General features: G+C 61.4%; 1 protein-coding gene across 1 annotated transcript; it reads left to right on the top strand.

Annotated features, from left to right (window-relative positions):
* The first annotated feature begins 2609 nt into the window (after nt 1-2609).
* On the top strand, nt 2610-12943 carry NAGK (N-acetylglucosamine kinase). Its single transcript, XM_064712111.1, is given in 12 exon segments — nt 2610-2657; nt 4492-4576; nt 7151-7249; nt 7330-7471; nt 8526-8636; nt 9095-9188; nt 9190-9205; nt 10453-10540; nt 12192-12289; nt 12388-12466; nt 12582-12815; nt 12854-12943. Coding segments are annotated over 11 exon segments (1026 nt in total). The 5' UTR covers nt 2610-2628; the 3' UTR covers nt 12767-12815; nt 12854-12943.
* Nucleotides 12944-14774: the final 1831 nt, after the last annotated feature.

Genomic DNA, 14774 nt, shown 5'->3' with positions numbered 1-14774 from the left:
ATCCATCACATCCATCATCCATCCATCCATCCATCATCCATCCATCCATCCATCCATCCATCATCCATCCATCCATCCATCCATCCCATCATCCATCATCCATCATCCATCCATCCATCATCCATCCATCACCATCCATCCATCATCCATCCATCATCCATCCATCCATCATCCATCCATCCATCCATCCATCATCCATCCATCCATCCATCCATCCATCCATCCATCCATCCATCATCCATCCATCCACATCCATCCATCCATCCATCCATCCATCCATCCATCCATCCATATCCATCCATCCATCATCCATCCATCATTCATCCATCCATCATCCATCCATCATCCATCATCTCCATCATCCATCCATCCATCATCCATCCATCCATCCATCATCCATCCATCCATCCATCCATCATCCATCCATCCATCTCCATCCATCATCCATCCATCATCCATCATCCATCCATCCATCCATCATCCATCCATCCATCATCCATCCATCATCCATCCATCCATCCATCCATCCATCCATCCTTCCATCCATCCATCCATCCATCCATCCCTCTCTATTTCCCTTCACATTTTCCATCTCTCCATCTCCCCCTCCCCTCTCTCCCTCCTCTCCCTCCCTCCCTCTCCTCGGGGCGGGAACATCGCCAGCTCTGCTGTCACTGCTGCCATCACTGTCACCTCTGTCATCACTGTCACCTCTGCCACCGCTGTCACCGCTGCCATCACTGTCACCTCTGTCCCCCGCTGAGCCCGCGGGGCCCGGCAGGGTCTCAGCTGTGACCCCGCTGACCCGGGGAGGGGGGACCGACAGCGGCTGCCGAGGGACACCGGGGGAGGGGACACCGGGGACACCGGGGACAGAGGGGACACCGGGTCCCATCCCCTCCGTGGGGACAGAGGGGATGAGGGGACCCCCCCTTGGCTCGGGGGGATTCTGGGAAGGAGAGGCTGAGTGCGAGGGGGGGGTCTGAGCCAGGAGGGAATGGGGGATTTGGGGGATTTCTCACCATGGATGGTACGGGGGGGGTTTGGGGGAATTTGTCATGTGTGGGTTTTGGGGGATTTGGGAATATTTGTCACTTGTGGGTTTTGGGGGCATTTGGGGGAATTTGTCACGTGTGGGTTTTGAGGGGATTTGGGGAATTTGTCACTTGTTTTGGGAGGATTTGGGGGAATTTGTCACTTGTGGGTTTTGGGGGATTAGGGGGAATTTGTCACGTGTGGGTTTTGAGGGGATTTGGGGGAATTTGTCACTTGTGGGGTTTGGGGGAATTTGGGAAAATTTGTCACTTGTGGGTTTTGGGGGGATTTGGGGGAATTTGTCACTTGTGGGTTTTGAGGGGATTTGGGGGAATTTGTCATGTGTGGGTTTTGGGGGGATTTGGGGGAATTTGTCACTTGTGGGTTTTGGGGGGATTTGGGAAAATTTGTCACTTGTGGGTTTTGGGGGGATTTGGGGGAATTTGTCAGGTGTGGGTTTTGGGGGAATTTTTCACTTGTGGGTTTTGGGGGGATTTGGGGAATTTGTAACTTGTGGGATTTGGGGGAATTTGTCACTTGTGGGTTTTGGGGGGATTTGGGGGAATTTGTCACTTGTGGGTTTTGGGGGATTTGGGGGAATTTGTCACTTGTGGGTTTTGGGGGGATTTGGGGGAATTTGTCATGTGTGGGTTTTGGGGGGATTTGGGGGAATTTGTCACGTGTGGGTTTTGGGGGGATTTGGGGGAATTTGTCAGGTGTGGGTTTTGGGGGGATTTGGGGGAATTTGTCACTTGTGGGTTTTGAGGGGATTTGGGGGAATTTGTCATGTGTGGGTTTTGAGGGAATTTGTCATGTGTGGGTTTTGGGGGGATTTGGGGGAATTTGTCATGTGTGGGTTTTGGGGGAATTTGTCACTTGTGGGTTTTGGGGGGATTTGGGGGAATTTGTCATGTGTGGGTTTTGAGGGGATTTTTCACTTGTGGGTTTTGGGGGGATTTGGGGGAATTTGTCACTTGTGGGTTGTGGGGAATTTGTCACTTGTGTGTTTTGGGGGGATTTGGGGGAATTTGTCACTTGTGGGTTTTGGGGGAATTTGTCACTTGTGAGTTTTGGGGGGATTTGGGGAATTTGTCACTTGTGGGTTTTGGGGGAATTTGTCACTTGTGGGTTTTGGGGGGATTTGGGGGAATTTGTCACTTGTGGGTGCGTGGGGCTGTGCCACGGATGGGTACCAGGGGGATTTGGGGGATTTCTCACGCGTGAGTTTCGGGGTGATTCGGGGTATTTACCCCATTCCGCGGCCCCACACGCTTCGGGCCGTGTCCTGAGCGTGTCCGTGGGGCCAGCAGCGCCCCGTGTCGCGGGTGGGGTCCCGCTGCCATCGCGGGGTCCCCGTGGACAGGGAGGGGACACCGGGACCCGGAACGGGCGGGGGGGCGGAGCCAACGGGGAGGCGTGGCCATTGAGAGGGATGGAGCCGCTCTTTGCCCATATATGGAGATGGGCGGGCCCATGGGACGTGGCAGCGGATGGGCGTGGCCACTGCCCATAAATAGTCATGGGCGTGTCTCTAGATGTGGCCCCGCCCCCGGGCGTGCCCGGCAGCGGGGGGCGGGGCCAGTGGCGGCCGCGATGGCGTCGCTGTTCGGCGGCGTGGAGGGGTGAGGGGCGCGGCGCGGCCGGGGGGGCTCCGGGGGCTCCTCCGCACCCCCAAACCCCGCCCGGGCACCCCCAAACCGGGGAGAGGCAGCCGATGGAGGGGGCTCCGCACCCCCAAACCCATCGCCCCACCCGGGCACCCCGAAACCGGGGGGACGGGGACCGATGGATTTGGGCTCCGGGGCTCCGCACCCCCAAACCCATCACCCCACCCGGGCACCCCCAAACCGGGGGCACGGGGACCGATGGAGGGGGCGGCTCTGCACCCCCAAACCGGGGGGACGGGGACTGATGGAGGGGGGCTCCGGGGGCTCCGCATCCCCAAACCCATCGCCCCACCCCAGCACCCCAAACCGGGGGGACGGGTACCTGAGGAGGGGGGCTCCGCACCCCCAAACCCATCACCCCAAACCGGGGGGACGGGGACCGATGGAGGGGGACTCTGCACCCCAAACCCGCCCGGGCACCCCCAAACGGGGGGAGGCAGCCGATGGAGGGGGCTTGGCACCCCCAAACCCATCGCCCCACCGGGCACCCCAAACCGGGGGCACGGGGACCGATGGAGGGGGTCTCTGCACCCCCAACCCATCGCCCCACCCCAACACCCCCAAACCGGGGGCACGGGGACCGATGGATTTGGGCTCCGGGGCTTTGCACCCCCAAACCCATCGCCCCACCCGGGCACCCCGAAACCGGGGGGACGGGGACCGATGGCGGGGGGGCTCCGCACCCCCAAACCCATCACCCCAAACCGGGGGGACGGGGACCGATGTAGGGGGACTCTGCACCCCCAAACCCCGCCGGGCACCCCCAAACCGGGGGCACGGGGACCGATGGATTTGGGCTCCGGGGCTTTGCACCCCCAAACCCATCGCCCCACCTGGGTACCCCCAAACCGGGGGGCGGGGACTGATGGAGGGCGGCTCCGCACCCCCAAACCGGGGGCACGGGGACCGATGGAGGGGGACTCTGCACCCCCAAACCCATCGCCCCACCCGGGCACCCCGAAACCGGGGGGACGGGGACCAATGGGGGGGGGGGCTCTGCACCCCCAAACCCATCACCCCAAACCGGGGGCACGGGGACCGATGGAGGGGGGCTCTGCACCCCCAAACCCATCACCCCAAACCGGGGGCACGGGGACCGATGGGGGGGGGGCTCCGGTGCTCCGCACCCCCTAACCCATCACCCCACCCGGGCACCCCCAAACCGGGGGCATGGGGACCGATGGAGGGGGGGCTCCGCACCCCCAAACCCCGCCCGGGTACCCCCAAACCGGGGGCAGGGGACCGATGGAGGGGGACTCTGCACCCCCAAACCCCTCACCCCGAACCGGGGGGACGGGGACCGATGGAGGGGGGCTCCGCACCCCCAAACCCCTCACCCCGAACCGGGGGGACGGGGACCGATGGAGGGGGACTCTGCACCCCCAAACCCCGCCCGGGCACCCCCAAACCGGGGGGACGGGGACTGATGGAGGGGGGCTCCGGGGCTCCGCACCCCCAAACCCATCGCCCCGCCCGGGCACCCCGAAACCGGGGGGACGGGGACTGATGGAGGGCGGCTCTGCACCCCCAAACCCATCACCCCAAACCGGGGGCACGGGGACCGATGGAGGGGGCTCGGCACCCCCAAACCCATCACCCCAAACTGGGGGCACGGGGAGCGATGGAGGGGGGCTCAGATGGACCCCCCAGGACCGGCTCCTGCCCCGGGTGGGATCAGTGCCCCCCATTTCAGGGCAGGGGGCTCAGCGGGGTCCCCCCGCTCGGTGGGATGGGGACAGGGGACAGGGACAGGGGGCGGTGCTGGCAGTGTCCCCCCCTCTCTCCGCAGCGGGGGCACCCACTCCAGGGTGGTGCTGGTGTCCGGGGATGGCCAAATCCTGGCCGAGACCGAGGGACCCTGCACCAACCACTGGGTGAGATCGATGGGGGACAGCCCTGTCCCCAGCCTGGGCTGGCACACGGGGACAGGGGATGGGACATGGGGACAGGGGATGGGACACAGAGATATGGGATATGGAGATGGGTTTGGGACATGGAGATGAGTTCCAGACAGTGGGACACAGAGTAGGGTTTGGGACATGGGGAGGGGGTTTGGGACATGGAGGTGGGTTTGGGACACGGAGCTGGGTTTGGGATATGGAGATGAGTTTGGGACACGGGGACAGGGGGATGGGACACGGGGACAGGGGTTTTGGGAAATGGAGGAATGGGATATGGATCTGGGTTTGGGACACGGAGCGGGATGTGGGACACAGAATGGGATTTGGGACATGGGGAGGGGGTTTGGGACATGGGGACAGGGGATGGGACACAGAGATATGGGATATGGAGATGGGTTTGGGACATGGAGATGAGTTCCAGACAGTGGGACACAGAGTGGGGTTTGGGACATGGGGAGGGGGTTTGGGACACGGAGATATGGGATATGGAGATGGGTTTGGGACACGGGGACAGGGGATGGGACATGGGGAGGGGGTTTGGGACATGGGGACAGGGGATGGGACATGAGGACAGATGGGTTTGGGACATGGAGATGGGTTTGGGACGTGGAGTGGAGTTTGGGACACGGGGAGGGGGTTTGGGACACAGAGATATGGGATATGGAGCTGGGTTTGGGACGTGGAGATGAATTTGGGACATGGAATTTGGTTTCGGGACACGGAGTGGGATGTGGGACACAGAGTGGGGTTTGGGACACAGGGAGGGAGTTTTGGGACACAGAATGGGATTTGGGACATGGGGAGGGGGTTTGGGACACAGGGACAGGGGATGGGACATGGGGAGGGCATTTGGGACATGGGGACAGGGGATGGGACACGGAGATATGGGATATGGAGATGGGTTTGGGACACGGAGCTGGGTTTGGGATATGGAGATGAGTTTGGGACACAGGGACAAGGGGATGGGACACGGGGAGTGGGTTTGGGACACAGGGACAGGGGCTTTGGGAAATGGAGGAATGGGATATGGATCTGGGTTTGGGACACAGAGCGGGATGTGGGACACAGAATGGGATTTGGGACATGGGGAGGGCGTTTGGGACATGGGGACAGGGGATGGGACACGGAGATATGGGATATGGAGATGGGTTTGGGGCATGGAGATGAGTTCCAGACATGGAGCAGGATGTGGGACACAGAGTGGGGTTTGGGACATGGGGAGGGGGTTTGGGACATGGAGGTGGGTTTGGGACACGGAGATATGGGATATGGAGATGGGTTTGGGACATGGAGCTGGGTTTGGGATATGGAGATGAGTTTGGGACACGGAGATGTGGGATATGGAGATGGGTTTGGGACATGAGCTGGGTTTGGGATATGGAGATGGTTTGGGCACGGGGACAGGGGGATGGGACACGGGGAATGGGTTTGGGACACGGGGACAGGGGTTTTGGGAAATGGAGGAATGGGATATGGATCTGGGTTTGGGACACGGAGCGGGATGTGGGACATGGAAATGGGTTTGGGACACGGAGTGGTTTGGACATGGAGTGGAGTGTGGCACATAGAGATGTGTGACTTGGAGATGGCTTTGGGACACGGCGCTGGGTTTGGGACACGGAGCTGGGTGTGGGACACAGAGTGTTGCTGTTTCTGGTTGTCCCCAAACTCATGGACACCTGGGTGGGACGCAGCCACTGCAGACGGTGCCACGGTGTCCCCATTCCCAAAAACCCTCATGGGACCCCTGGGATGGCACCGGGATGGCCTCAGGGTGTCCCTGTGCCCAAAATCCCATGTGGGACCCCTGGGATGGCACTGGGGTGGCCTCAGGGTGTCCAAAACCCGTGTGGGACTCCCAGGGTGGCCTCGGGGTGTCCATGTGCCCAAAATCCCATGTGGGACCCCTGGGATGGCACCGGGATGGCCTCAGGGTGTCCTTGTGCCCAAAAACCCTCATGGGACCCCTGGGATGGCACTGGGGCGGCCTCAGGGTGTCCCTGTGCCCAAAATGCCACGTGGGATTTCTGGGATGGCACTGGGGTGGCCTCAGGTTGTCCAAAACCCGTGTGGGACTCCCAGGGTGGCCTCAGGGTGTCCCTGTGCCCAAAATGCCATGTGGGACCCCTGGGATGGCACCGGGATGGCCTCAGGGTGTCCTTGTGCCCAAAATGCCATGTGGGACCCCTGGGATGGCACCGGGATGGCCTCAGGGTGTCCAAAACCCGTGTGGGACTCCCAGGGTGGCTTCAGGGTGTCCTTGTGCCCAAAATGCCATGTGGGATCCCTGGGATGGCACTGGGGTGGCCTCAGGGTGTCCCTGTGCCCAAAATCCCATGTGGGACCCCTGGGATGGCACTGGGGTGGCCTCAGGGTGTCCTTGTGCCCAAAATCCCATGTGGGACCCCTGGGATGGCACTGGGGTGGCCTCGGGGTGTCCAAAACCCGTGTGGGACACCCAGGGTGGCTTCAGGGTGTCCAAAATTCGCATGGCACCCCCGGTGTGGCACCTTGGTGGCCTCAGGCCGTGCCCTGGCCGTGTCACAGCTCATCGGCTCCGAGAAGTGCCTGGAGAGGATCGAGCGCATGGTCACCGAGGCCAAGAGCAAGGCGGGCGCCGACCCCCAGGTGCCCCTGCGCTCCCTGGTGAGCCCCCGCGCTGTCCCCACGCCCGGTGCCACCCCCCCGGTGCCACCGCGGGGGTGACACGGCGCTGGGTGCGGCAGGGGCTGTCCCTGAGCGGAGGGGACCAGCAGGACGCCATCGGGAAGCTGACGGAGGAGCTGCAGCGCCGCTTCCCCCACCTGAGCCAGAGCTACTTCATCACCACCGACGCCGTGGGGGCCATGGCCACGGCCACCGACCACGGTGCGCTTGTCCCCATTGTCCCTGTCCCCATTGTCCCTGTCACCCGTTTGTGTCTGCCACCCGTTTGTCCCTGTTCCGTTTGTCCCTGCTCCCCTTGTCCCTGTCCCCATTGTCCTTGTCACCCATTTGTCCTTGTAACCCTTATTCCTGTCCCCATTGTCCCTGTCACCCGTTTGTGTCTGCCACCCGTTTGTCCCTGTTCTGTTTGTCCCTGTTCCGTTTGTCCCTGTTCCGTTTGTCACTGTCACCCGTTTGTGTCTGCCACCCGTTTGTCCCTGTTCCGTTTGTCCCTGTTCCGTTTGTCCCTGCTCCCCTTGTCCCTGCTCCCCTTGTTCCTGTCCCCATTGTCCCTGTCACCCGTTTGTGTCTGCCACCCGTTTGTCCCTGCTCCCCTTGTCCCTGCTCCCCTTGTCCCTGTCCCTGTCCCCTTATCCCTGTCCCTATCCCTGCCCACCTTGTCCCTGTCTTCATTGTCCCTGCCCCTCCTGTCCCCGTCCCCCTTCCCATCCCTGTCCCCCTTGTCCCTGTCACCCGTTTGTGTCTGCCACCCGTTTGTCCCTGCTCCCCTTGTCCCTGTCCCTGTCCCCATTGTTCCTGCCCCCTTGTACCAGGCCTTATTGTCCTTGTCCCCTTATCCCTGTCCCCATCCCTGCCCACCTTGTCCCTGTCTTCATTGTCCCTGTCACCCATTTGTCCCTGCCCCTCCTGTCCCCGTCCCCTTTCCCATCCCTGTCCCCCTTGTCCCTGTCACCTGTTTGTCCCTGTTCTGTTTGGGTCTGTCCGTTTGTCCCCGTCCTCCTTGTCCCTGCCTCCCTTGTGCCTGTCCCCCTTGTCCCTGTCACTCATTTGTCCCTGTAACCCTTATTCCTGTCCCAATTGTCCCTGTCCCCCTTGTCCCTGTCACCCATTTGCCGCTGTCCCCCTTCCCATTCCTGTCCCCATTTGTCCTTGTCCCCATTTTCCCATTTGTCCCTGTTCTCCCTGTCCCTGTCCCGCTTCCCTATCCTCTGGTGGCCGGGATGGCATTGGTGACACTGATGGCGTCACCCCGCAGGTGGCATCGTGCTGATCTCGGGCACGGGCTCCAACTGCAAACTCATCAACCCCGACGGCTCCGAGACCGGCTGTGGCGGCTGGGGACACATGATGGGGGACGAGGGGTCTGGTGAGCCCGGGGGGCACCGGGGAGGGGGGACCCCAGTGCTGACCCCACTGCTGACCATCCATTGATCCATCCATCCATTGATCCATCCATTGATCCATCCATTGATCCATCCATCCATCCATCCATCCATCCATCCATCCATCCATTGATCCATCCATGATCCACCATCTCATCATCCATCCATCCATCCATCCCCTTTCCCTCATCCTTCCATCCATCCCATCACCATCCATACCATCCATCCATCCATCCATCCATCCATCCATCCATCCATCCATCCATCCATCCATCCATCCAATCCCATCCATCCATCCATCCATCCATCCATCATCCATCCATCCCATCATCCATCCATCCATCCATCCATCCATCCATCCATCCATCCATCCATCCATCCATCCATCCATCCATCCCATCATCATCCATCCATCATCCATCCCTGATCCCGTTATTCCCAGCCTACTGGATCGCTCACCAGGCTGTCAAGATGGTCTTTGACTGCATGGACAACCTGGAGGTGCCGCCCCACGACGATCGCCATACTCAGCAGCCATTTCGACTACTTCCAGGTGCTGCCGGGTTTTTGGTGCTTGGCATGGTTTTGGTTCTATCGGGGGTTTGTCTTCTTGGGGGTTATGGATGGGTTTCGGGGTCTTGAGGGGGTTTGGGATGAGTTTTGAGGGATCTGGGATGAGTATCAGAGTTTTGGGATCGGTATCGGGTTGTTGAGGGGCTTTGGGATGGGCTTTGGGTCCTTGGGGGCTTTGGGATGGGTTTTGGGGTGCTGGGGTCTTGGAATGGCTTTGGGATGGGTTTTGGGATCTGGGATGGGTGTCAAGATCTTGGGTGGGTTGGGATGGGGTTTTGAACGGGTTTGGGTTGGGTATTGGGGTCTTGGAATGGCTTTGGAATGGGTTTTGAGGGATCTGGGATTGGTTTTGGGTTCTTGAGGGGCTTTGGGATGGGAATCAGGGGTGTTTGGGATGAGTTTTGGGGTTCTTGAGGGCTTTGGGATGGGTTTTGATTCTTTGGGGGGGAGTTGGGATGGGTGCTGGGGTCTTGGAATGGCTTTGGGATGGGTTTTGAGGGATCTGGGATTGGTTTTGGGTTCTTGAGGGGCTTTGGGATGGGAATCAGGGTGCTTGAGGTGGTTTGGGATGGATTTTGGGGTTCTTGGGCGCTTTGGGATGGGTTTTGATTTTTTGGGGAGGTTTGGGATGGGTTGGAGTCTTGGAATGGGTTTGGGATGGGTTTTGAGGGATCTGGGGTGGGTATCAGGGTCTTGAGGGTCTTTGGGATGGGTATTTGGGTTCTGGGAGGGTTTTGGGATGGGTTTGGGGGTTCTGGGGGGCTTTGGGATTGGTTTTGGGGTTCTGGGAGGGTTTTGGATGAGTTTTGGGGTTCTTGAGGGCTTTGGGATGGGTTTTGGTTCTTTGGGGGGGAGTTGGGATGGGTGTTGGGGTCTTGGAATGGCTTTGAGATGGGTTTTGAGGGATCTGGGGTGGGTATTGGGATCTTGAGGGGCTTTGGGATGGGTGTAGGGGTCCGGGGGTGTTGTGGGATGGGTGTTGGGGTCTTGACGGGTTTGGGATGGGTTTGGGGGTCCCGGAGGGGCTTTGGGGTGAGTTTTGGGGGTTTTGGGGGGTTTGGGATGGGTCTCAGGTCCCAGAAGGGCTCTGGGATGGGTGTTGGGGTCCGGGGGGCTCAGGGCCGCGTGCCAGGGTCTGGGGTCACTCCCAGCCGTACCCGGGGACATTGGGGTGCCCAGGAGGGGTCCCCAAGCGTCACCCGTGGGCCCCCTGTCCCCACCCCACAGATCTCGGACAGGATGGGGCTCCTGACCCACCTCTACCGCACCTTCGAGAAGGCCAAATTTGCGGGGTTTTGCCAGAAACTGGCGGAGGGTAGGGAAACCCCTTCCCAGGGAATGACCCCATTGTCCCTGTCACCTCTTTGTCCCTGTCCCCCTTCCCATCCCGTATCCCTTATCCCTGTCCCCCTTGTCCCTGGCCCCATTTGTCCCTGGCCCCATTGTTGTCCCTTTGCCCCCGTATTGTCCCCTTGGTCCTGCCCTTTGTCCCTTCCCCGGTCCCTATCGCTTCATCCTGTCCCCCTTGTCCCTGTCTCTTTTGTCCCTGTCCCATTTGTCCCTGTCCCCATTTGTCCCTGTCCCCTTATCCCTGTTCCCCCTTTTCTCTATCCCAGTTTGTCCCTCTCCCCTTATCCCTGTCCCCATTTGTCCCTGTCCCCCTTTTCCCTGTCCCCTTATCCCTGTTCCCCCTTTTCTCTGTCTCCGTTTGTCCCTGTCCCCTTGTCCCTGCCTATCTCTGTCCCATCCTGTCCCCTTGTCCCTGCCCTTGCCCTTCCCCGCTTTGCTCACCTTGTCCAGCCATTTGTCCCGGGTCCCCCCAGGAGCCGCTGTCCTCCCCTTGTCTCTACCCCGGCCTCTACCCTTTCCCTGTCCCATTGGTGCCCTGACCCACTTTCCCTGTCCCCATGGTGCCACCTTTCTCAGCCCCGTTGTCCCATGTCCCCTTCACTCGTGACCCTTATCCCCTGTCCCCTTGTCCCCCCAAGCCACGAGCCAGCTCCTGCCCTGGGTGCCACCTTAGACCGAGGCACAGGGTGGGCCACGTCCCCAGGTGCCACCCCCAGGAGGGCACAGAGCAGTGTCCCATGTCCCCATGGGTGCCACCCCCGGGGGATGGGGCACAGAGCAGTGTCCCACGTCCCCATGGGTGCCACCAGCAGGTGCCATTCCCAGGGTAGGGCACAGAGCAGTGTCCCATGTCCCCATGGGTGCCACCCCCAGGAGGGGGCACAGAGCAGTGTCCCATGTCCCCATGGGTGCCACCCTCAGGAGGGGGCACAGAGCAGTGTCCCATGTCCCCACGGTGCCACCCCAGGGATGGGCACAGAGCAGTGTCCCATGTCCCCATGGGTGCCACCGCAGGAGGGGGCACAGAGCAGTGTCCCACGTCCCCGGGTGCCACCCCCAGGAGGGCACAGAGCAGTGTCCCACGTCCCCATGGGTGCCACCCCAGGAGGGGCACAGAGCAGTGTCCCACGTCCCCAGGGTGCCACCTCAGGATGGTAGGGCACAGAGCAGTGTCCCATCCCCAGCGTGCCACCCCGGGAGGGGGCACAGAGCAGTGTCCCATGTCCCCATGGGTGCCACCCCTAGGAGGAGCACAGAGCAGTGTCCCATGTCCCCGTGGGTGCACTCCCAGGAGTGGCACAGAGCAGTGTCCCATTGTCCCCATGGGTGGCGCCACCCGTGGAGGGGGCACAGAGCAGTGTCCCACGTCCCGCGGTCCCACACCACCCAGGAGGGCACAGAGCAGTGTCCCATGTCCCCATGGGTGCCACCCGTAGGAGGGGGCACAGAGCAGTGTCCCATGGGTGCCACCCTCAGGATGTGGCACAGAGCAGTGTCCCACATCCCCATGGGTGCCACCCCCAGGATGGCACAGAGCAGTGTCCCACGTCCCCATGGGTGCCAGCAGGGGATGTGGCACAGAGCAGTGTCCCACGTGCCCGCGGTGCCACCCGCAGGTGCCCAGCTCGGTGACCCGCTGTGCTGCCACATCTTCACCAAGGCTGGCGAGGTGCTGGCGCGCCACGTGGTGGCCGTGCTGCCCAAAATCCACCAGGTGAGGCCCCACCTGCCGGTGCCACCGCGCCCTGCCGGCTGTCCCCACCCCCTCGGCGGTGCCACCGTGTCCCTCTGAGTGTCCCCACGCTGTCGCAGAGCCTGTTCGAGGGCGAGCTGGGGCTGCCCATCGTGTGCGTGGGCTCGGTGTGGAACAGCTGGGAGCGCCTGCAGGCGGGTGAGCGCCGCGGGGAATTTGGGGATTTCGGGGTCGGGGTTTCGGGGATTTCGGGGTTTCGGGGTCGGGGTTTCGGGGTTTCGGGGTGCCCCTGACGGCGTGCCGGTGTTCGCAGGGTTCGTGCGGGTGCTGGAGCGGGCGCGGGGCGCGGCCCGCGGGCGTTTCTCGCGGTTCAGCCTGCTGCGGCTGCGGCGCTCCTCGGCGCTGGGCGGGGCGCGGCTCGGGGCGCGCAGCGTGGGCGCGGCGCTGCCGCTGGAGCGCGCCCGCAACGCCGAGGTGTTCTACAGGCACGAGTTCTGACAGCGCCCCGAAACGGGACAGAGCCCCGAAACTGGGACAGAGCCCCGAAACGGGGACAGAGCCCCGAAAACGGGACAGAGCCCCAAACATGGCCCCGACACGGGACAGAGCCCCAAACATGGCCCCAACATGGGACAGAGCCCCAAAACTGCCCCAACACGGGACAGAGCCCCAAAATGGGGACAGAGCCCCAAACATGGCCCCGACACGGGACAGCGCCCGAAACTGCCCCAAACACAGGACAGAGCCCCAAAACTGCCCCAAAAACGGGACAGAGCCCCAAAACTGCCCCAAACACAGGACAGAGCCCCAAAACTGCCCCAACACGGGACAGAGCCCCAAAAACGGGGACAGAGCCCCAAAACTGGGGACAGAGCCCCAAAACTGCCCCAAAAACGGGACAGAGCCCCAAAACTGGGGACAGAGCCCCAAAACTGCCCCCGACATGGGACAGAGCCCCAAAACTGCCCCAAAATGGGGACAGAGCCCCGAAACTGCCCCAAACATGGGACAGAGCCCCAAAACTGGGGACAGAGCCCCAAAACTGCCCCAAACATGGGACAGAGCCCCAAAACTGCCCCAACACAGGACAGAGCCCCAAACACGGGACAGAGCCCCAAAACTGCCCCAAACACGGGACAGAGCCCCAAAACTGCCCCAACACAGGACAGAGCCCCAAAACTTCCCCGACACGGGAGAGCCCCAAAACTGCCCCAAAAATGGAGATAGAGCCCCAAAAATGGGGACAGAGCCCCAAAAACGGGGACAGAGCCCCAAAACTGCCCCAAACACGGGACAGAGCCCCAAAAATGGGGACAGAGCCCCAAAACTGCCCCCGACACGGGACAGAGCCCCAAAACTGCCCCCAACACGGGACAGAGCCCCAAAAGTGCCCCCGGAGCTGCCCCCCGGATGGAGGGGGCTGTGGGGTTTTGGGGTGTGCGGGGTTTGTGTGGGGTTGGTTTGTGGTTTGGCAATAAAACGGTTGCACTGGCCCAGGGCAGTGGGAATGGGGCGGGAATGGGGATGGGGTGGGAACAGAGCGGGAATGGGAATGGGAATGGGAATGGGAATGGGGTGGTAATGAGAGAGTAGGATTGGGGATGGGGGATGGGGTGGGAATGGGAAAGGGAAAGGAGCAGGAATAGGGTGGGGGAGTGGGAATGGGAAAGGGGCAGGAATGGGAATGGGACTGGGATGGGGAGGTGGGAACGGGAATGGGGCGGTAGTGAGAGAGCAGGATTGGGGATGGGAATAGGGCGGGAATGGGGTGGGGGAGTGGGAATGGAGGAGTGGGAATGGGGTGGGAATGGGGATTGGGAGGTGGGAATGGGGTGGGAATGACGATGTGGACGGGGATGGGGTGGGAAGGGGGATGGGGGACAGGGTGGGAATAAGATGGAGTGGGGATGGGATGGGATGGGATGGGATGGGATGGGATGGGATGGGATGGGATGGGATGGGATGGGATGGGATGGGATGGGATGGGGATGGGGAGGTGGGAATGGGGATGGGGATGGAAATGGGAATGGGGGAGTGGGAATGGGGATGGGATGGGGAAGTGGGAATGAGGATGGGGTGATAATGAGAGTAGGATTGGGGATGGGAATGGGGCGGGAATGGGGACTGGGAGGTGGGAATGGGATGGGGTGGGAATGGGGATGGGGGACAGGGTGGGAATAAGATGGAGTGGGGATGGGATGGGATGGGATGGGGATGGGATGGGATGGGGATGGAAATGGGAATGGGGAGTGGGGATGGGATGGGGAGGTGGGAATAGGAATGGGAATTGGGGGAGAGGGAATGGGGATGGGAATAGGAATGGGAATGGGAATTGGGGGAGAGGGAATGGGGATGGGAATAGGAATCGGAATGGGAATTGGGGGAGAGGGAATGGGGTGGGTATGGGATGGGGAGGTGGGGATGGGAATGAAGATGGAAATGGGAATGGGAGAGAGGGAATGGGGAGGTAGGAATGGGACTGGGGTGATAATGAGAGTAGGATTGG

The sequence above is a fragment of the Zonotrichia leucophrys genome, chromosome 4 (genome assembly GCF_028769735.1).
Source record: "Zonotrichia leucophrys gambelii isolate GWCS_2022_RI chromosome 4, RI_Zleu_2.0, whole genome shotgun sequence".
NCBI classification, from domain to species: domain Eukaryota; kingdom Metazoa; phylum Chordata; class Aves; order Passeriformes; family Passerellidae; genus Zonotrichia; species Zonotrichia leucophrys.
Note: the sequence above shows the minus strand (reverse complement) of the source record. Positions and strands in the feature narration are given on the sequence as shown.